Source organism: Pelecanus crispus, chromosome 5 (assembly GCF_030463565.1).
Source record: "Pelecanus crispus isolate bPelCri1 chromosome 5, bPelCri1.pri, whole genome shotgun sequence".
NCBI lineage: Eukaryota > Metazoa > Chordata > Aves > Pelecaniformes > Pelecanidae > Pelecanus > Pelecanus crispus.
The window spans coordinates 21,849,851-21,872,432 of record NC_134647.1 but is presented as its reverse complement, the minus strand read 5'-3'; the positions used below and the strand labels follow the sequence as shown (position 1 = coordinate 21,872,432).

The 22,582-nt window shown below is 37.5% G+C and overlaps 1 protein-coding gene across 1 annotated transcript in view; it reads left to right on the top strand.

Annotated features, from left to right (window-relative positions):
- TTC21B (tetratricopeptide repeat domain 21B) overlaps positions 1-11,812 on the top strand; it is a 41,932-nt gene extending 30,120 nt beyond the window's left edge. The window contains exons 22-29 of the mRNA XM_075710713.1: positions 510-591; positions 1,328-1,478; positions 1,989-2,150; positions 2,559-2,754; positions 4,704-4,928; positions 8,251-8,371; positions 10,705-10,772; positions 11,735-11,812. Coding sequence (XP_075566828.1) covers positions 510-591; positions 1,328-1,478; positions 1,989-2,150; positions 2,559-2,754; positions 4,704-4,928; positions 8,251-8,371; positions 10,705-10,772; positions 11,735-11,812 — 1,083 coding nt within the window. The remainder of the gene's footprint in view (positions 1-509; positions 592-1,327; positions 1,479-1,988; positions 2,151-2,558; positions 2,755-4,703; positions 4,929-8,250; positions 8,372-10,704; positions 10,773-11,734) is intronic.
- The last annotated feature ends 10,770 nt before the right edge of the window (positions 11,813-22,582 follow it).

Here is a 22,582-nt window from a genome sequence, read left to right as displayed (position 1 = left end):
ACAGGGGTAATAGTACTCTTAATATATGTTATTAAATCTACTCTTTATTAGCTGCCTCTCAGTGGAGAGAAACTGAAATGAAATAATTTGTTTTACTTCCACTGCTGAAGTGGGCTATCATCTTTTTTTCCCTAACTTTAAACTAACTTTGCTTTTCTATATGCTTAATCTGCATTTATTGGAAATAAAATTAGGAGTAAAACTATACAAATAAAACCAAACATATCTGAAAGGTACATCAAAGTGTTTTATTCTCTTCTAATTTCTACCTCAAGTGAAAAACTGAGATATAAGCCTGTACCTGCTCATTATTATCCTATGTATTGGTATACAGAGAGTGTTTCTCTTCCAGAGAGTAATGAAAAACCGAACTCAGTTTAGTACTTGTGCAGTTCCTGTAGCACTTTAAAGCTACAGTTTCAGCTCCCCACTTTAAAGAACTAGAGTTCATTATAAACCACAATTTATAATATTTTGTTTTGTTTTCTCTAAATTGGTCAAAATTGTAGATGATGGCTGATCTCATGTTTAGGAAGCAAGATTATGAACAAGCTGTCTTTCATTTCCAGCAGCTCCTAGAACGCAAACCAGGTGAATATTCAGCAGTGATATTTTTAATTCTTTCTGATACATAGCTCTGATGAGAGAGAGGAATAAATATCTAAAAAATACTTTGTATGATTAAAAAGAAATGTGCTGTTTATAACGTGATGGATACTAAAACCAAAGACCACTACTGTATATGAAAACACTAGTTAGTTAAGGGAAGATGTGAAAATTATTTCTCGTAGATACCGTAAGTTGCTTTGCAATGTAATGTGCGTTGTGTACCTCAAGCCAAATGTGGCTAGGGTGTTACTTACTTGTAACTGTAAAGCACTTTCGCTTGTCTTTAAGATATTAAGTGCATGAACACAAACCTAGCATTTTATTTCAAGATTAATAAAGGAAACTTGGACAGGAATAAGTTTCTTTTAGCAAGGAAATTATGACCGGAGAGAAAGCTACTAAAATCTGTTAAAATAATACTATAATGAATGTAAAGCTTTCTAGTGGACTTTGAAAGAAGTTGTGAGAGTACAGCAAAGGGTTTTGTTTGAACTGTTTTGAAAGTTAAGTACAACTGTACTTATCTCTATGCAGTTTTTTAGAAGTATTGCAAGTATCACCTTATCTTCATTCTTGTATCTGTGGTTACTATGTAATATGCCTTATGTATTACACCATATATCATTTTTGTATGGGAAAAAACAAGGCAGGCTCTTTTTTAAGATACTTGTACAGCAAATAACTAGTATTACAATGTCCTAATTATTTGTATATTTAGATAACTATGCAACCCTCTCGCGATTAATTGATCTGTTAAGAAGAGCTGGGAAGCTAGAAGAAGTCCCCAGATTTCTTTTAATGGCTGAAAAACATTCTTCCAGAACAAAGCTTGAACCAGGCTTTCACTACTGCAAAGGACTGTATCTTTGGTACTTGTAAATATAATAAGATAAGGTTTATTTGATTGTGTAGTGCATATTTAAATTAACTTTTTTGTCATCCATTATCATTCAAAGGTGCTACTTATAGTGTGATAAGTAATATAGCACTACTTTCCTAATTACTTAAGGTGCTAAGATTTTAGGAAAGGTCTCCTTTTCTCTTCTGAAATACTTTCCAACGAGCTTCTCTTGAAAATGAAGCTATTTTATCTGTCTCGCATATATCTTTTTGTATTTCCTGCTTGTTAAGAGGGATATTCTTGCTGGTTCAATAATATAATATTACTTATTTTCAAATTTTAGAATTTATCAGACAAAACAAAAAAAAAGTTCCTTGCAATAGCATGCATGCTGTTCAAACCTTGCATTATCAGTGTGTGCAAATGTGTCACCTGTTTTTGAAATGCTTGGGTTTCTTCTTGGGACTTGGGTAGGATTTGGGGCAGTGAATTTTACTTGCCCAGCTTTAAATATTTTTTTTAATAATTATCTGTCTAGGTATACAGGTGAACCAAATGATGCACTCCGGCATTTTAATAAAGCTCGAAAGGACAGTGACTGGGGACAGAATGCTGTCTACAACATGATAGAAATTTGTTTGAACCCAGATAATGAAACTGTGGGTGGTGAAGTCTTTGAAAATCTGGATGCAGACATGGGGTAAGTGAATGAAATAAATACTGCTTGGGTTCTTCTGTCATCCCTGTCCTCTGCCACCCCTTAAAAATGTGCCTTAATTTAAATTGCTAGAACTTTGAGTTCATCTAATGCTTTCAATATTCTACTTACTATATTGTGAAAGACCATGCTAGATTGTAATAAGTCAGTCTCAAGCAGAAATTACAGAAAGTTTTATGTGGAATCCTGGTCACTTGCAGTGTTGAAAACGGCTTGTTAGGTTGGAACTACTGCTGTTGTTACAGAAGAGAATCAATGTAGAATGCCTGTATTACAGAGTCATCTTGTACAAAACGGCATGCCTCTAGCATGGGATCAGTCCTAACTCATAATAAATTTGTTGTATATTAAAAAAATAAGCTTTTACAAACACTTTCTTTCTGATAACAGTAATTCAACAGAGAAGCAGGAGTCTGTCCAGTTGGCTGTAAGAACAGCAGAAAATCTTCTGAAGGAACTGAAGCCTCAGACCATTCAAGGTCATATTCAGCTGCAGATCATGGAAAATTATTGTCTCATGGCAACCAAACAAAAATCAAGTGTTGAACGAGCACTGAACACTTTCACTGAAATAGTAGTGGCTGAGGTTAGTAACCCGTCTCATTTCCTCAGTCTTCTCTTCGACACTTACTACCTTTTTTTAACTAGTCTCACAGTTTATGTTCAGGAATAGTGGCATGTGTTGGTGCTATTAGTTCTAAGGATTTTTTTCCTATTAAAGAATATTTTATATAAAATTTGAAAAAAAGTGTGCTGAAACAACAACATCTTTTAGAAGTTTTCAATTGGATTGCAAATTTATAACTCAACTATATGCTAATATTGCCAGTTACTGAAATGTGAATAGGCTATTTGGTTTGAGTTGCTGGGTTGGCTTTCTAATTCCCAATTTTCCCAGCAGAGTGTCTGATGATATAAATCTACACAGTACCCTCATTCTGTAAGCAAAAACAATTACATATAAGCTGCCTTCATATACTTCATGGCAATTTGACAGAATTTAGATTCCAGGGCAATATTATCCACCTGCTTAAAATTCATCCTTATGACGGAAATCTTCATTATTTTATAGCTACTTGTAGTCATTAGCTTTAGGATTAATAACAGATACCTTTAGGTATTTAGGATTAATAACAGCACCTTTTGACAGATTTTATTTAAGCACATGTAGATGCATGTAGTCAATCAGAATGCCAAGAAATATTTAAGTTATTACTACCTTTTGACTGTGTGCTACACTGCTCCCTGGCTGAGCTGAGTATACTGATGTGTGTCTTTATGTGTAAGGCAGTTCTGAGAATCACAAACAAGGTGTCCTTCTGCCTCCAGTACTGGCTTCCTAGTCCTGCTCAGAACTGATCTGAGGTCCTGTGAATAGTGAATGTTTTTCACATGGTGACACAGTTCCAGCAGGAAGAATGCTCCAGTCTATTTAGTCTTCAGCCTATTTAGTCTCTCCAGGGTCGCATAAAATATACAGTTTTAATCTCTTCAGACTAGGAGAAAACTGAGTCGATTCCCTCTTTGGGTAACTTCTAGGTAAGTGCTCTTGCCTTGGCTATTATAGGAAAAAGCAGTCACCTCTCTTCTCCTGAGCTCCATTTTAAAAGACTGTAATGTGACAGAAGGTTTAAGTGCCTAAGGTTATTGATCCATGCTAGGTGTGACTACTGAAGGAGAAGGTGGGTTAGCTGATCATTATGTGGAAGAGGGGCTTTTGGTGGGGGCATTTTTTAACTGACTATGGCAAGCCTATTTACAACACAACCCTACAAAGAGGTATAGAGGCAGAATGCAGATAGCGAGCCAGGAACACTGTGAGGGAGAAAGAAGCTTCTAAGTTAGCTGCTGATAGAACTACTCTCTGCATTTAGGAAGCAGGTTTGGGATATGAGGCCCATTCTCATCTATACCTCATGCTAATAAAGGCAGGATTTTAAAAATGACATTTGGTCCTGCACTCTTTGCTGCTTGCTTGAGGCTTTTGCAGAAAATGGTGGCTTTTAAGAATCCTGTTGGTTATATGTAGCTTTTGGATACAGGCAGTTTAGACTTACATTTTTAGGAGCTGTACACCTAATAATAGGAATCGGTGTCCCTGTTATTGACATTTGACAGGCACTTCTAAAAGTAGAAAATGCCCCTTGTATTGTAACTTCAAGTGAGTTCAGTTTCTATCTGAAGTATTTATTTGTGTATTAAAAGGAAAGATCTTATTGGTATCAGCATATTTCTTGTTGAGTTGAAATACCTGCAGATGCTTTCAACGTTTCCTGAGCCTGAAGAAGATTGTTTTGAGCCCAAACTTACATTCAGCCTCTTAATTATTTAATGTGGTGTTTATCATGATTAGTCTTACAGAAATGATCATATCACTAGATGGAAAACATGTAATATTGGATGTTCTATCTTTATTTCCTGAGATTTAGTTTTTGGTTTAGTTTTCAGATACTTGGTGAAAGTCTTACTTAAAAAAAAAAATGTTAAAAGCAAAATAAAAAAAACACCAAGAAGTCACTATGCTTTTTACTGCAGAAGGATCATATACCAGCACTTTTGGGAATGGCCACAGCCTACATGATCTTGAAACAGACTCCACGAGCCAGAAATCAGTTAAAACGGATTTCAAAAATGAGCTGGAATCCCATTGATGCAGAAGAGTTTGAAAAGAGTTGGCTTCTGCTTGCAGATATATATATTCAATCTGCAAAATATGATATGGCAGGTGAATTATTAAAACGATGCCTTCGTCATAACAGGGTAAGTGACTGCATGTTAAAATTAACCTTAGTAACCTTCTATTTTAATTCAGCTAGATGTTTAGTTTTCCTCTGAAATATGATTTCGAAATGTATTTCTTTTACCAGTTGCCTGGTATTTCACTTATCAAGGAGAAGTAGACCAAAACAAGACAGGAAACCAGCAACTTTACACTGGAGGGCAGTAAACAAATGCGAGAATGTGGCTTAGTCACTTTTATTCATATTCTATAATAAGTTATGCAAGTTCTAGTTGTGGTGATGCTAGGAGCTTAAGGTGTTTATGGAATGTCAGAGATGCATTTTACTGAGTCTTGCAAACCTGAGGAAGATGTAGCCATATAAATTTTGGAGACTTGCTCCATTTGAAATATATTTTCAAACATTTATGTTCATAAGCCTGCTACTATACAGGATTTTCTTTTTTAATGCTAGTATTAATCCTCTGCTGTGAAGATACTGTCTGGTAGGTTGTCTGGGGACAAGCTCTAACGTTTTTACCTCAGGGTTTCTGAGCAGGCAAACTGCCCGATACTCTGCTTTGACTACAGGAACAGGCGCATGTCTTAGCTCTTGTGCTTATTTTTCATTTTGTCCCTTCTTGCTGATCGCATTTTTCTATCTATACACTTCTCGTTCCTTCGCATGAGGCACATCCAATAGGCTAGTCTTCCATAGATACTATGCATAGGTTCAGGATACTGTTTATAGTGCACAGATTTGGTTTAGAAAAGGACCTGATGCTGTATATTTCTTTTTCTGAATTCATCAGTATAGACTGTAAGGTTCATTACTGTCCTGGTTTCGGCTGGGATAGAGTTAATTTTCTTCCTAACAGCAGGCATAGTGCTGTGTTTTGGATTTAGTAGGAGAAGAATGTTGATAACAGGCTGATGTTTGTAGTTGTTGCTGAGTACTGCTTATGCTAGTCAAGGACTTTTTCAGCTTCCCATGCTCTGCCAGGCGCACAAGAAACTGGGAGGGGGCACAGCCAGAATAGTTGATCCAAACTGACCAAAGGGCTATTCCATACCATATGACGTCATGCTCAGTATATAAACTGGGGGGGGTTGGCCGGGGAGCAGCGATTGCTGCTCGGGAACTGTCTGGGTATCGGTCGGCGGGTGGTGAGCAATTGCATTGTGCATCACTTGCTTCGTGTATCATTATTATTATTATCATTATTATACTGTTACTATTAGCATTACTATTTTACTTTATTTCAATTATTAAACTGTTCTTATCTCAGCCCAGGAGTGTTTCTCACTCTTACTCCTCCAATTCTCTCCCCCATCCCATCGGGGTAGGGGGAGTGAGCGAGCGGCTGCGTGGTGCTTAGTTGCTGGCTGGGGCTAAACCACGACAGTTATTCAGTCACATTTCTGCAACCTCCTTGAGAGGTAGACTTTTTTTGAACTTGTACTCTTTATTTCTAAATGTAAAATTAAGAGGCAGCTACAACAGTTCTTGGTGTAATGGTATTATGTACATCTGCAGAGATGCCTCTTGAAATAGGATGTACTGAATTTCATTTTTACAGAAAATGAATTTGATTTTAGTTAAGAAAAAATTCTGCTTTAAGGTCAGTTACATGCTTGTCCAGATGGCCAAGGGAAGTTGCAAAATCCATACCACTGAAGGATAAACATGAGTCATCTCCCAAAATAAGACATACTTTGAAATAGATGGTCTGTGGAGCAGGTAACAAATGACACTTTGTTGCAGAAATTCCCAAGTGGCTCTAAAAGTATAGCCTATATTAGCCTACCAAGTAATTTGTTTTCTTCTGAAAAGTTTGAGATTCGTGAGGGACTTCGATAGACAAGCTCTGCTTGATAGGAAGGAGGATGGCAAATTAGAAGTCTGCAACTCCGGTTCCTTAACAAAACAGCACAGTAAAGATACTGACTTTTCTCGAACTTGCATGCAAAGCATCTAAGCAGGAATGGTACTATACAAATAGATGTTGAATATTTTAGATCTTGAAATGTCTTGTTAATTCACAAGACAATATTTTGTGTGGTATTCTCCAATTTGGAGTTCTGATTAGATCAAGAAATCATGTTATTGTGATGAATTAGTTTTTAGGATTGTTTTTAGCAGTTAGAATTGAATGATGTGGCTCTATATATATATATGACTTAAGTATGTTGAGTAAAAACCTCATAAAAGCCTGATATATTGTAATAAGACTTTTAAAATCAAAACAAACTCGTAAGTTTGGTTAGTAAGATCCCAATGAGCAGGTTGTTTCTATGAAATTGGGTTTTCTTACTGATTACTTTTCTTGATTTTGAACTTTTTGTTTTGTTTATCACAAATGAGAGGGGGAATGTTTTTTTTTTTTTATCCTCATCTACCAGGCATTCCCATACTGCTTATCCCAGTATGCTGTAATTTGAAAGCTTTTCATCAGTAGATTTTGGAAGCCCAGTTGGAAATAGTGAAGTTAAAGATGGAATGTAATTTATATATTGGCATTTCTTTGCTCTGCCTAAGTAAACAAGGTGCACATTTTCAGAAGAGCTTCATTTTGCTCTTGAAAATGTTTGACCTATTGGCAGCATGTTAATATAAGCTGTTCACAGTAAGTTACTTTTGCTTATTTTTGTAATTTTTTTCTGCTTTATGTATAAAATACAAGATTTCTGTATGAATTACTATATCTTTTATAATAACTTTTATTATGGTGTTAAATTGATTTATATGTATGTGTAACATAAGCAAGGCTAGTATTTTCATCTAGTACTTAATAGTTTTTGGAACCTGTGTTTCAGGTGCTTGTAACTTGCCACTTGGAGTTACACAAAATGTAATATTTGATGGTTGGTGTTCTCTTCAGGATATTTGTGTCTGTCTTTAGCTTTAAGTGGAAAATTATAATGCAAAAGCGTTCTAAAAATAAGGCTATGAAAATACCTTTCTAAGAAAAAGTGAAACAAACAGTATTTGTGGAACATACAGCACTTTCTGGCTGGACTTGAAATGCGGCTGCCATGGGGTGGTTATTAACTGACAGGGGTATCTACAGCGTTCCTGGAGGCTCTAAACATTTTTGATGGAGTAGTAGTTGCAGTGTGCTCTGTGATTAACTCTATACTTGACTTGGAGTAACTTAGGAAGTCACTGTGCAGAATTCCATGTAACTGATTTGTATTACAGATGTTTTTTAAATCAAGACCATCTTGTCATCAAAGTTAGTATAAGTATCACTTATGCTTTCCAGTTGTACAGATTTGAAGTATTTAAGCAATTAAACTGTCAGTATTATTATATATAAGTTTACCTAAATAAAATTTTTGATTAATATTTATATTTTGTAGTCATGCTGCAAGGCTTACGAATACATGGGCTACATAATGGAAAAGGAACAAGCATATAAGGATGCAGCAATAAATTATGAGATGGCGTGGAAATATGGAAACCAAACAAATCCAACAATAGGCATGTATATATAAACTATATGCATGATTTCAGGCACTACAGTAGGAATGAAACAGCTACCCTTTACTGGAAAGACTGCTTTTAATTTTCCATAGAGGTAGAGTATCACTGGTTTTCCTCACATAAAAACCACAGATCTTTAAAGGTGTACTCAGCAGTCACTTGGAAAGCCCCTGTGGCAAGAGGTAGCAGCTTTATGGTACTTCAGAAGTTCCTGCTTACTGTTTTAGTACAAGGTTTGGTCTGAAAACAGTTTTAGTTTGCTCTTTATGAACAACTTTCTCTGTAAGTACAGCATTAATTTTTAATAATGTATTTATAGTAATGCAATATGTACTCTTTATAGTAGAGAACCTTTTATAATACCCAATATATATCTGATGGTGGCAGATCATTGATTTAATTATTTCATTTTGATAATTAGACAAATAATCTATTTATATGGATAAGGTTTTATATACATGAGTAAGGATTTTAAAAATAAATTTAAATATCTTTAAATATATCTGCTTTAAAAAAGATGGGTAACTGAAAACTTGAGATACTATTCAAGTTCCACTTTAGATGGTTAATTGAAGTCTACACTAAACTGTCCCATTTTTATACTATTTTAATGTAGGAAACCTTTTATGAAACAGATACATAGGATAAAATGCCCTTTCTTACTCAACACCTAGAGTCTGTCTCTAGGTCCCAAGGCTGGTGTCTTACACATATTCTGTTCCATGTTTTGGGCTGTGATTATGGCCCCTCAAAAATACATACTCCTTGTAGTCTTTAATCTGTGGTCTTTTTTTGTGCCCTAGGGTTTTTTTTTTTAGTGTTAGGGTGAGATAGCCTTTGGCATCAACTGGAAAACCAATGTTTTTTTTAACAAGATTGTAACTGTTAGGCATATGAACTGCCATACACTTCATTTCTTTAACTCCTGGATGCTGCAGTGGTTTGGTTCATAATTTTATCTAATACGATCTGTAGATTAAAGGAGTGTTTTATTAATGGAACTAAATGTTTTGTGGTTTAGCTCCTTCTTTTGTAACACAGTTAAAGATATAAAAATGCACATGCATGCATGGATTGCCAAAGCTAGACATTACCCTGTGTACCGAGAGTCAAAAAATTAGGAGGGTCAAAGTACAAGGAAGACTCAGATGTCAAAACAGAAATAAAAATGGCTGATAGAAAAATGACTTTGGTTATATGGGAAAATCTCTAGATATCTAAGTATGAGTTTGGATGCAGTAATTTTACTAGTTGTTCCTGCTCCTGTAGACTGACCCATGGATGTCTGGCTAAGATATTACAGTTGTTGATCAAATAAAATGTATTAGAAAGCAGAAGTTTTACTATTAAAAAGGTGTGATTTCTTGAGTTCAGAGAGAACATAGATCAAGACTTTTCTTCTGCTATTTTGAAACACTCTAGAGGGTAGGAACTGAACAAATTAAAAAATCATTTGGTGTCTAGACAGGAGAATGGCTTCATGAAATTAAACTGTGGAACGATCTTGCATACAAGAAGTGAGAGTATGACACTGAAGGTACTATGTGCACATTGTTTTCTAGTTTTGCATACAGCATTGTGATACTTGTCATGATACTTGTCATGCATTAAAACTAAAATGGTTAAAGCAGCACAAACTGCATCTGGCAAGTAAAACTGTATCAACTGGTATCAGATCCCTTGTACTCATTTGCTAGTGAGGGTAAGTTCATAAATGAAAGACTTGAAATTTCAAATTTTGGAAATTGAATGCTTATAACCTTTTTTCCTCAGTCCTGATCTCTGTCCAGGCTGACATATATGAGCTATACCTTTTATGTTGAAAGTATCAGCCTGACATGCTGCTATGTGACTTAGCTATTCCATGTGACTTTTTTTTAATCAGTGGTCTGCTGACAGTGGAACAGAATAGCATTTTAATTCCCTAGTATGTTATTGCTGTCCTAAGTTTTTTTTTTTCTTTTGTCCTTTAATAACAGAATTGCCTTTACAGAGGGACAGTGTATTGTAGGTCACAGTGAGAAACTCTGTGGGGTACCATCATAAGTGAAAGAGGACAACCATTATGTATTCTCTGTAGTAACACATGGTCTCCAGAATAATGTCTCCTTTTGATTCAGACATAGCTATTGGTTTATAAAGGACTTTATTTACTACTTGAAGTGACTTTCAGTAGAAATTTTGATCTCTACATGCTTAGATGAGAAAATACTAGAAAACAAACATACTAACTTTAGAAACATATGGTGACCAAAATTAATTTGAATGTGATATTTTCATTACTCAATGCAAAAACTGAAATTGTTGCCTTTTTCACCTTTTCCTTACAGGATACAAGCTGGCTTTCAATTACCTGAAAGGAAAGAGATATGTTGATGCAATCGATGTTTGTCATAAGGTAGAATTTGTATATGTACTTAATACTCTGTCTACTGTAGGAACATTCTTTTACATAATGATCAGGGGTTTTTTTTGTTGAGTTTAAATTTCTAAAACATATGGCTTAATGTCAGAAAGACTCCCTTTTTAATAAGTTTGATTAAATTAAATATCTTATACATTATCCTGAGCTTCTTGGCCACGAGGGAAAAAAGAGATAAAGTGGCTGGCTATTATATGTGAAAGCATATTCAAATGGCAGCACCTTCTTTGACCCTTGGTAAATCCATACAGAAGTGTAGCTGAAGAAGTTAATCAAATGTTGATACCAGAAGAAAATGTTAGAAAGTAACTTCCAGTATTATCTTTGTATGGTCCAAACGTAAATAGAGCAGATGCAGAATAAGAGGAAGGGCTACTATTGCAGAAGCAGAGTGAACATTATTAATTAATAATTTTTAGGATTAATAATGAAATAAATTATATTTGCTCTTTTGGGGGGACATAAAGATAACTAGAAAGGACAAATTGAATGGAAGGATAAGGTAGACGAAGGAATTGAAGGGCAAGTGAGTGAAGTGGGTAGAGTATAGTAAGAAAGAGCCTGAGGAGTGAAAACATAAGAGCAGTTTATCATTGCAAATAAAGTATACTTAAAACCTTGGAAACGTCCCTAGAGGTCACTGTTCTGAATGCATGCATTTCAAGCCACCCAGAGGCTTTAGCCCTTGACCCCTATGTCTTTTGCACCAAGGTGACAGGGCAGTGTGAAAGGGAAGCAAGGTGTCTTTGATAAAGCTGTTCTTGATCTCCATACATGGTAGTCTCTAGCCACAGTTAAATATTTATGCATTCTTAAACAAACTTGTCATGATGTTATTTTAGTTTTAGAATGTGTAAGCTCAGTGATGAGGGGGATAACGAAACACAGTAGTCTTTCCTTTTAGACACAGACTTTTGGGTTGTTTTGTCTTTTGACAGGTCCTGGAAGCACATCCAAACTATCCAAAGATCAGAAAGGAAATACTTGACAAGGCCCGTGCATCACTAAGAACATGATTTTTTTTTTTTTTTTTTTTGTATGGCTTATGGACTTGTTTGTTTAATTGGACTTTGGAAACTTTGAGTGAAATACTGCAGTGACAGAGACGGTATCAGCACAAAAGTATTGTGAATATGATTAACTTAATTATACTAGAGATCTGGATTATTTTCAAGAAAAATCTGCAGCCCTGAAAGAAATGGTATTTATTTTCATTCAGGAGAGATCACTGCTTACATGTGTGCTATGTAAAGTATCAGCCAGCATCATAAAAAAGTGTCAACAGCATTATAAAAATGTTTTAAAGCATATAACTCAGTATTTTGTTTTGTCCATTTGAAATAGCACTCAAAACCACAGCCTATCCTATCTAGTGCAGGTGCATTGTTAAGATGCTGGATTTCAGTTTCTGTAAACTATTTATCCATAATTACAGTGTAATCTTTATTACTACAGGTGTATTTCTAAAGTATTTTTTTTTATCTTTACATACATTATAAGTACACTTTATTTTTTTAATCTTGAAAAAACAGCTATATACATTGTCCTTAATGAAACTTAATTTTTTAATGAAAATCTAATATTTAAAATTAAGACCTTATGTAAATATTCAGTAAAGGCTTTTCTAGATCATGCAAGGCTTACACAGAATTTGTTTGCTACTCATACTGTATGTTATCCACCTGTCAGATTTCCATTAAGAGAAATGTTTGGCATTTTTAATTTGGAGTGTTTAGTCTTTCAACGTTATATGTATAGACAGTAGAGTCATATGTGCAGAAGTCAGCACTCATTTTGTTTAATCCATATAAAACACCTTTCTGGATAAATCATTTTGATTACAGGGGATTATGATCTTGTCTCCCATACAGAATATACCTGTGGATCTCTAAGGGAGCAACAGCATGTCATGAATGAATGAGAGGAAGAAGTATCAGGTTTTTTCAGTGATGCAGAATTTTTGAAAAAGCAAATGCCTACCAAAAAAACACTGTTACACTGCTGCATTTGGTTTTCAAACAACACTTATTGTTGTATGTATTTGACTAGAAAAGTAATGTTTTGGCATGAAAAGAGAATTCTTAATACTAGCGATTAAAATACTAGTGATTAAGTTTCTTAAGATAACCAATTTCAGTTTCCTCCTTAGGTAATTTTAGCTTTTCATGTTGACATTGTGTAAAGTCACTTTTGTTTGATTCTTGAGTTTCTTTTTTATGACTACTGAATGCTAAGGCTATAAAAGGGAGCCTGTTTACAATCGTGTCTAATCTTGCTTAGCAATAACTGGGTGCTTTATTTTGGGTAACTTTATAGCCTTGTTTCCTAAATTGATTGACATGTATCAGTTACGCAATGATGACACCTACTTGTGTTTTACAGGCTCCCTGTTTTTTGCCTGCAAGTTGTGCAGCATGGTAGAGCTCTGAGGAAGAAATTTAGGAGATTGGGGAAAAGACAATGGTATCGGAGTGGAATGAGGAACGTGGAAGTATCTGGAAAGTGTAGAGGCTGGGGGAACTGTAAGGGAGCTGGGCTGTGGGGATCAGTAGAGTATGAATTGGTAAACTATGCTGGTTTGGGTTTTTTTCCCACTGATAAGAGTAAGTACATAGGCCTTACCAAGGCAGCTTCTAGTGAAACAGCATTTCTTTGTACACAGCCCTATTCATACAGGATCAATGTGGTTTTGCTTTCTCAATAACATTGGAATAACATTTAGCTGAAGTTTAGAACAAAAATAGGTGGGTTTATATTAATACATGCAAGATATTTTCAAAAAAGACAAGACTCATCAGCATCTACTTCTGTTTTTGTTTTTATCATAAGTGTAAGATGCACACTACCCTTTCATAAGATAGGTAACAGATTAGGTCATGACAATGACAAGATACAGAAATTAGTTGACAGAAACTGAACTGAGACTTTAAGCATTTTGTGGCTAACTTTTGGCAAAGAGCTTTATTCGTATGCCATGTAGGTAAAAGATTTCTGAATTCCCTATTAGCCATCTTGAGCATATCTAGCCACTAGTGTATTTTATGGATGAGGTCTTTAAAAGAAGAGTGCAAATGAGGCACATCTTTGGGTTTCAGTTTAAAAAAAAAAAAAAAGGCAGCTATAAATAGTCCTTTAGAGAAAATTTTGCTTTAATATAGTATTCCCAGAAGAAATAAATGGCCTTTCCATTTCCCGTTTGGTTTATACAAGCCAATTTAAGTTTTTCTGTCTTTACTAAATTTTTTTTTACTTTCTTTGTAGAAGGAATGGCTTGCTTTCACTTTTCCATACTCCAACTAATTGAGTGTGTTAATTTCAGCTTTTCTTCTGCTTTTACAGTTTCTTATTTTAAAAATGCATGTCCTGATAGCTTTTTTTTTTTAGCCCCTTTCTTAATAAATGGTTTTGAATGGAAGAGACTCCTGGGATGAAGGGGAATCAGTAATGCTAATTTCAAAGAGCTGCAGCCTTTAGTGCGGTGTTGCTTAGCAACCCATCTTCCAGTTTTGCCTTTGGTGAATAAAAGAGGAGAGTGAAGCTGTGGTTTCTATTGATTCATTGAAACTGGAAATCTAAGCATCTTGTAGCTATAGCAACATAAGCCATAGGTGTCTCTTTCTCTCCTCTCTTGCCCCCTTTCCCTTGCAGGTACAGAATGCCTAGATTATCTTCTCAAGGATGTGTAAACAGTTTTGGTAACAGTATACTAAATACTTTCAGTTTAATTACCTGCTGCTTTTTATCAATTTGTAGTAATACTGGGAAGATGGTCTAGAATGTATCGTTAGGTAAAATAGTAAAATTAGCTAAAATAACTAGCAAGACTCTTACAGAAAAATAGACTAGAAGTAGTTTGCATTTTTTTTCCTCTGTTTTTGGACTAGGTTTGACTATCACAAGTCACTTCTCAAATGTGGCTACAGCAATTTTTAGAAAGGTTCATAAATCAGGCAACTCTGCTTTAGTGAGTAGCTTTCTAAATATAATAGTTTAAACAGTTTATAGAGGTAGAGAATTTATTGAAAATTTTCTGAATGAATTATCATTGAAAGTAGTACAGGAGACATTTTTGGGAAGTCTTGATAGTGGGGTTGGATTCTGGCTCTTTGGAAATTGATCTTAAAGAGCTCATTAGTGTGTTCCCTACACAATGCTGAACAGGAAAAAAATAAGAAATAAAGGGAAAATGTCACTAGCAAGGACTTCTCCACTAGCTTGTGACTATGCCACTTTTTAAAGTAAGATCACTATTTTGCCAGTTTAGGCTTCTTACAACTGTGATTTTGATTTCTGGCTTCATTCACTTTGTGGCTTTACCTCTTGCTTCATCTTGCAGTGAAATCAGAACCATCTTTTTGAAACATTGAGCTGCCTGAAGATGTTTAGAATTGGACTGTTACTGCAAAAATCACATGCTTCTATCTCTGCTAAAACTTGGTTTGGTAATTACGTGACATGGTGCTTGCTAAAAGAGGAGCTAAGTGAATGGTCTAAATCTTGTTCTGAAGTACTTTTTTTTTTAAAGGAGTCAGTATTCCTGTTAATGCAGGCTTTATTCTGGAAAACAGCAGCTCTTAAAATGTTTGCACTAGAAATGTGCCTTAGTTTAGTTTTGTGCTATGAAAAGTTGAATGTTGGCTATGCATGTCTTGGGTGATGTAGTACCTGCTATAGTTCAGGCCTCAACTTTCAAAGGCATAAGGAAGGATTTTAACATGTTAGAAATACCAGAACATATTAATTGTGATTAATTCTGGTCTAAATCTTCAGTAAGTCTTCCTGAGGAAGATGAATTCCATCATAAAATACTGGTATTAACATTTTTGTCACTGCTGTAGAATCAATGTAACTACTGCCAATGCACCATGTATTTGCTGAGCAAATTCAGTGACCTGCTAAAGCCGAAAGAAATCAACATTGAAGCGCTGGGCTGAGACTGTAATTATGCTACTTTTATTTGAAAGAAGGAAGAAAGGGAGACTCTGTGCTCTATTCAGGGAAGGAAGCTAGGAGCAAACTTTGTGGGATTACTACTTTTTTTTTTTTCTTCCCCTCTCCCCCAAATTAAACCATGCTTTTATAAAAAAGTGACTTTATATCTACCCCTCTGGGAAACTTGGCATTGTAAAGGGAGGGAACTCAGTGTGATATCCTTTCTCTTGAACTCTGATCTCACCTCTGTGGGATTTTGTGTTCTGTTTCCCAGCAACGTGAGCTGGGAGTGTTTGGTCAACCACATCTTACACGACATAATGCTGAGGTGATTGAAAAAAAAAAACCAAAAAAACAAAAACCAAAAACCAACCCCAAACCGCAGCACCCTGCAGCGATGCTTAAAATGCGATCTGTAGTTTGGATGTTAAAGCATGCATAGATCGTCGCGCCCCGCTGCGGTGCGCATTATGTAATTGTCTAAAAATGACACGTTCCTTCGGGTACGGAAGGCGAGGAGGGATGAGTGAAGCGTTCCGCGCCCAAAGCGGGCGTGCTCTCGCCTTCCTGCGGCAGCAGCCCGCGGCCGGTCCTGCGCTCCCCCGGGCCGGGCCCCCGCCGCGCCGGCGGCTGCCGCCTCGCGCACCTGGGCGCCAGGTGAGGGCGGGGCGGTGCGCAGGCGCAGGGCCGCCCGGCCGCCCGCGCGCACCTGGCGGCCGCGGAGCGGAAACCGTAAGCGGCCCGCCTGGCCTCAGCCTCCTGGCGCCGTGGGCGGGCGGGCGGGCGAGCGGCCTCCCGGCGGGGGGCGCCGGCTCTCCGGGCGCCTGCGGCCGCTCGCGCGGGCAGCGCCTCCGTCTTCCTCCCGCCGGACGAGGTGAGTGAGGGGGCCGCGGGGCGGGGGGAGCCCCGGCGCGGCCCCGCTCCTCCTTGGCGAGGGGCCGCGGCCGGCGGCGGGGCAGCGCAGCGCCGCGCCCGGTGCCGCTTCTCCTCCGTGCACCGCCAGCCGTCCGTCCGGGGGCGCAGCGGGCGGGCGGGAGTCGTGACACGAGGGAGAGGTCCTGGGGCAGACGTGGGGTTGGGGCCTGCCCGGAGGATTCCCCCCCCGGGCGCTCCTTCCCGCGCACTGCCCCCCAGGCACACGCGTTATCACGCGCGCGCGCCCCCCGCGCCGTCCCCTCGCATCCCCTCACGGCGGGCGGCCCCAGGGGCCTGCGGGGGGGGGCGCCTGCGGCGGGGCCGGGGACAGCCCAGCCCTGCGCGCCCCGCGCTCGCCAGACGTGGAACGGGGCGAGGAGCTCGGGCTGCGGAGAAGGACGCTGCTGCCTGGCAGCCGGGCACGCAGGTCTCTCTGTCCAAACCGAAGTATTGACTGAGGGAGGTGTCTCTTGCCACGTCCTGATCCCGCCCGAGTATTCGTCCGCAGTACCGCACCGATTCGGTAGCAGCAGGGCGATACTTGCTTTGTGCACGTTGCCAGCTTCCTCTGGTATATTTCGTCGTGTATGAAGTGCTTCTGAGTTCCTAGATTGTCTCTCTCCTCCGGCAGTTTGTTAGTCTTACTTGCACACAGCAGGCGATGGTACTTACAAATATTTTCTTGGCTCTGGAGAACTGACAGAAAAATGAATTGTAACATAGATAACCTCAGTTTCATGGATTTTTTTTTTTAAACTTCGTGTAAAATGTGCTTGTATAAAGAAGTCTTTATTAATAAATGTTTTTATTGGTTAAAAAAAATTTACTGGAAATATGAATTTTATGTATGCATCTCAGTAGTGTTTTACATGTTAGTCTTCTGTTGCAAAACATCTTTTGTTTAAAAAATTAAGTTATATTGATCTGTTCAGTCTTGACTAAAGCCAGTGCCATGCTGCTGAGCCAAGTGACAGAGTTAAAGACTGAGACAGAATGGCCAATTTAATGGCGTTTCGTTTCTTTTTTTAACTACGTTTGCTCAGTGGCCTGGTCAGTTTGGCATCTGCTACTATCATCTCAAGGCTTCTCAGGAACATAGGAAAGTAAAAATTAAGTTAGTTACAGAGAGCCCAAATTACTATTTTTGTTGCACTGCGGGAAGGAGCAGAAGACCAGTTTTCCTCCTCCTCGTCACTACTACTGCCATTTAACTTTGCCCCTTTTTTTTGGGTGGGACAATACGAGCAGTAGCCTGGATATCTTGATTTCTGTCAAAACAGGAACAAGATATAATTGCCCTCTCTGAGACGTTTCCCGAAAGTCTGCGCTTTTAGGTGACAAACTGCGTTGCTTTGAGACGTTCCTTTTTGCTTTGCATAAATTTATTGCCTGGTCTGTCTGCTCCGAGAGCTGATACCTAGTGCGGGGCATCCCCTTTATTTGGTATCAATGTAGAGAATCATGTTCATACTATGAATTGCGGATCAGGTGCCTGCCAGCACTGATGCGTTTCTCCTCCTAATCTGCTCATTTCTGTGCCGATCTAGAAGATTTGAAAGTGCCTCAAGTTTCTAGCTATGAAGTGCTAGATTTTGCCCACTTGTGTAAAGCATGATTTTATTCACTTACTCTCTGTCTTACCATTGCCTGATTTTTCCTAAGATCCGCTGATATCACATGCCACAGGAAATAGGTCTGCTTACAAACAGAGAAATCATGTTGCAAAACTATTGATAGTGACTTAATAATTAAATTCTATAGTTGAATGACTAGCTGGTGTTAGGTAAGATTATTCAGCAGTGAAACGTAGCTGGGGAAGAACCAGTCAAGTGGGAAGAGGAGGAAAGCAAAGACACCTTTGGGAGATTCTCACAAAGATTAATTTAGTAGTCACTGATCAAATAAACCTCAGTAAATCTCAAAAAATCCACGAGGAGACTTGCTTTGCTTTACCCTCATCACTTAAACAACTTGAAAGTTTAAGGCCAATTGGGGTGTAAAACTGTGATTTCAAGCCCTGCACTTAAACACTCAGATGCTTTTGTTATCTTAGAAACATTACTACAATCAGGAAGACAAACAAACAAAATTTCTCTTGGTTATGATCCAGACATGATTTCCTGGTGCTTAACTGAAAATCAGACACTAATCCTTCTAACTTAAAAGAGCACTTGTCATCATGGCATTTTTAGGGACAGTCTAACATTATTTTGACAGAGGCCCAAACTAGTCTGGCCAAGAAAAAAAAGGAAGCTGCAGAGTTGAGTTAAATTTAAATTTATGTTGAATTCAGTGCATGTTTCTAGTCCCAGGACTGTCAAAATAAGCCAGAAATATTTTTTATAATACATGGTTACTGTATACTTTTAATATAGTATCTATTGTTACAGGGAACTATCTATCTCTCCCTATCATGTATAGTGCTTTGCAGTAGAAAAATAGTAGTAGTGCTCATTTTGAAAGCATTTTTGGAAACGCTTCCATTAAAATACATAGAAGGAGGTGGGTGGGTTTTTTTGTTGTATTTATTTTTTTAATCTCAAAGAAACTGCTGAAGAAGACAATTCACGAAGTTGTATTCCAGCTAGGTGTTCTGGGCTGCTGCTGCTCTGAATTTCTTCAGCCTATTGTGTTATCACCCAGTTACAGCTTCTGATTTTCCTGTAATAATCACCGGGGCAGACTACATCCAGTCTTTGCTAGAATAATCTATGCCCTTAACGTTTCTAAAACTAAGACTAAGGAACTGAGTACATTCGGTATTCCTCTTACAACATTTTTTTCAGGAGTAAAACCACATTTCCACTGGCTGAGCTTCAAAGAATGTACCCAGAGGAACAGTATCTGGGGTTTGTGAATCTCTGTTTCTTTTAGGTATGTGTGCCCTGTCTAGGAGCGTACTCAGTAGGAATTCTTAGTGGAACAGATAGGCAAGTATCTTTTGTTGCAAGTGTAGAGGTAGAAACTGGCCGGCTGATTCTTGTTTCTCCTTTTCACATGAAACCTTAAGCTTTAACTTCTGTACGTTTCATTTTATAATTTGTTCCTTTATTTAAGCCAAGTGCTAATATTTTTGTAAACAGTAGCATAGTTTGGTAAACTTAAGCAACTGTTTTCATTTCCCCCAGTTTTGAAGTGCTTTTGAATGTTCTTGATTGTGTGGAGAGTCTTTGTATTCCATATTCAGCTAAACCTGTATGAAAAATTCACTCCAAATTGCACATTTCTTAGTCTGTCACAAGAGGTGGCGATGCAAGTAAATGTTCTGGGATGTACTTCTAGAAAGTAGAAATGGTTTTGTTTGGTGATTCCCACCCACCCCCCCACCCCCCCACCCCGGGTAGAAAAAACTCAATTGCCGTGGTGGTAGGAGACTAGAATATCACTTACCAAAATGATTATTTCAGTAGCTAATGTTTTAGTAGCATCTACGTTGGTATTCATGCAAAGAAAACAAAAAGCCCTATCTAGAATTTTAGATTCAGAAATAGCAGTGGTGAAAGTAGCACTTCTCACAGGTAAAGTATCCCGATGTATGTAATCATGTGTCTTTGGCAGACTTTTGCTAATTTGGTAAGAACAGTTGATCATGAGTGTCAGGTCTTTTTTTTCTGAAGAATTTGTTCAGTGTATCTATTCACACACCCACTTTCTGATTAAGGGAACATTAAGGTCTTGATGAAGGGATTGTATACTTAGTAAGAAAAAATAGGCAAGCTTGTTAATGAGACTGTGATTCTGGAGTTACAGAATAAATTAGATGAAGGGTGAAGCAAAGCTTTGTAGTTAAATAGTTGTGATTATAATAATTCTTAGGGTTCTTATTTTCCTGTTTTTCTCTTTTTAAATTATGTTTTTCTTAAGTATTTTTTATTTAGGGTTTCTTTTTTATTATTTTTTATCTTCCAAGCAACATTCTTTGGAAACATTAGAACCGTACTTATCATTCAGATAACAGAAAAGTCAATTTTAAAACAGTTTTAATTAAAATAAAAGAGATCAAGCATATCGTTGATACTAATCCCAAGAAATTTCTCCTACTGGCATGGTCTGAAAGAATTTCTACTGTTTTGGGTTATCTTGACATTTTAATGTTTGGTTTTTTTTTTTTTTAAATGTTTGTCTACAGTGTTGTTCAGACCAAGCTAATGAAAAGTCAGAGTTGTCTACATGTTGGCTACTGTAGTGAGGCTTTCTTGTAAGCCAGGGTTTTTGCAGACAGTCTGACATCAGAGTTAGTGGGTGGCATAATGTAACATAGACTGTGTATTGAATTCACACACTACCCATGTGGTGTGGTTTGAAGTAGTGTGGCAGCTGCTTTTTGGCACTTTTTAGAAGACTTTTGTAGTACATATTAGTTTTCTGGTTAATTTCTTAAAAAAAAAAAAAAAAAAATCCCTAAAATCCAACTTCTGATGTTTAGGGCTAATTATTTCAAAGTGCTGTAAGAACTACTATTAGTGAAAATAACACTAATGAATAGAACAGTCACCTCAGGGAGTTTAATCATGCCACATATTTCCTCAGCATGTCCTGGAGGATGGAAGAGTAGCTTGGCCTGTGCTTACTAACATTGCTATGCTATAAAAATGTGTGAGGCATTTGTGGGGAATAAATATTTTATTTCTGACTACAAAATTATCCTGGTAAAAACTGTAAGGAACATACAGCTTTCATGACAAAAGTTCTTTGGACAATGTAGCCTGTGTTCTGGGAACTGCTACTATTTTGTGCAACAAAGAGCTCTTCTCTTACTGTAAGCAATACCCCTATAACATATTGTGTCAATAAAACTACAGTCAATATTTGTCTATATCAGAGCTTGCTGTACATTTGTGGCAAACGAGCCCATGTTTGTCCACTTCCGCTGCAAATACTATTCCCAAGGCTATTGCTTGATCCTTTCTTTAAAAAAGAAACATCACATGCACTTCTGTGCACAGCATGCTGCCAGGTATGCTACTGGAGTGTAGTAATCCACATTGAAAGGGTTAAGTTGTGTTGCACTGCTTGCACAACCCACTTAACTCAGGTGAGCTGTCTTTTCATTTCTAGGGACAGAAGCGTTTCACCTGTGTGTTATGGAAGCCTGCTGTAGTTAGACCTGAGCAGCCAAGACAGATGTATCCAATACAAGGCAATGTATTGTCAGAGAGAAGTCAAAGTGTATGCAGATAAAAGTAAATATAGTTACATAGGAAACCAAATGCTGAATTAATTGTTATATGTTCTTGGTTGCTCATTAGGTCTGCTTGTTATAGTCTTTAATGCCTTATTTGTCTAAAGACAGATGTATGCAAAACACAGGTAGTGCAAGAAATACTCCGGATGGATTTAGATTTTGGTTATTTTGATTTACAGGTATCTTGACTATTGTGTTGATCATGAGTATTCTAAGGATTTGTATATGCTCAATTTGTGCAGGAAATAATCCCAAATACAAATAGCAGTAATTTAGTTTAAGTTTTCCGTAAAATGTACTTTTGATGTTTTGTGAAGAATAGGCTAGCATGTCAGCATCAAAGCCAGCAGCAGCAAAAGTCTGAAGCATGTGCTAAAGATGTACGGAAGAAATCTTTGGTATTTTCTAGTCCATTTCTCCTTTTTTGTTGCTGGAGACAATGAAGCCAAAGTTCACGTAGTAAACATAAAACTAGAAAAAAAAATTATGACATAGTGAGCTTAGCATAAGTAAATATTGCTGCATTAATTGAAATGCTGAAGATGGACAATGGAAATCTGACAACTGCAACTTTAACTCTCTAAAGTAATTGTTAAATTAGGTAAAAGATTTATCTGGTACTAAGGCAGATAACAGATATGTAGCCATACCATGTAATTTTTCTACCCTTTCTGAGTAGTCTCATGCCAGCCTATTAACTCAGAAAGAGACAGTTGTAAATATTTGCCTCGAATACTGATTAAGTTCTCAAATT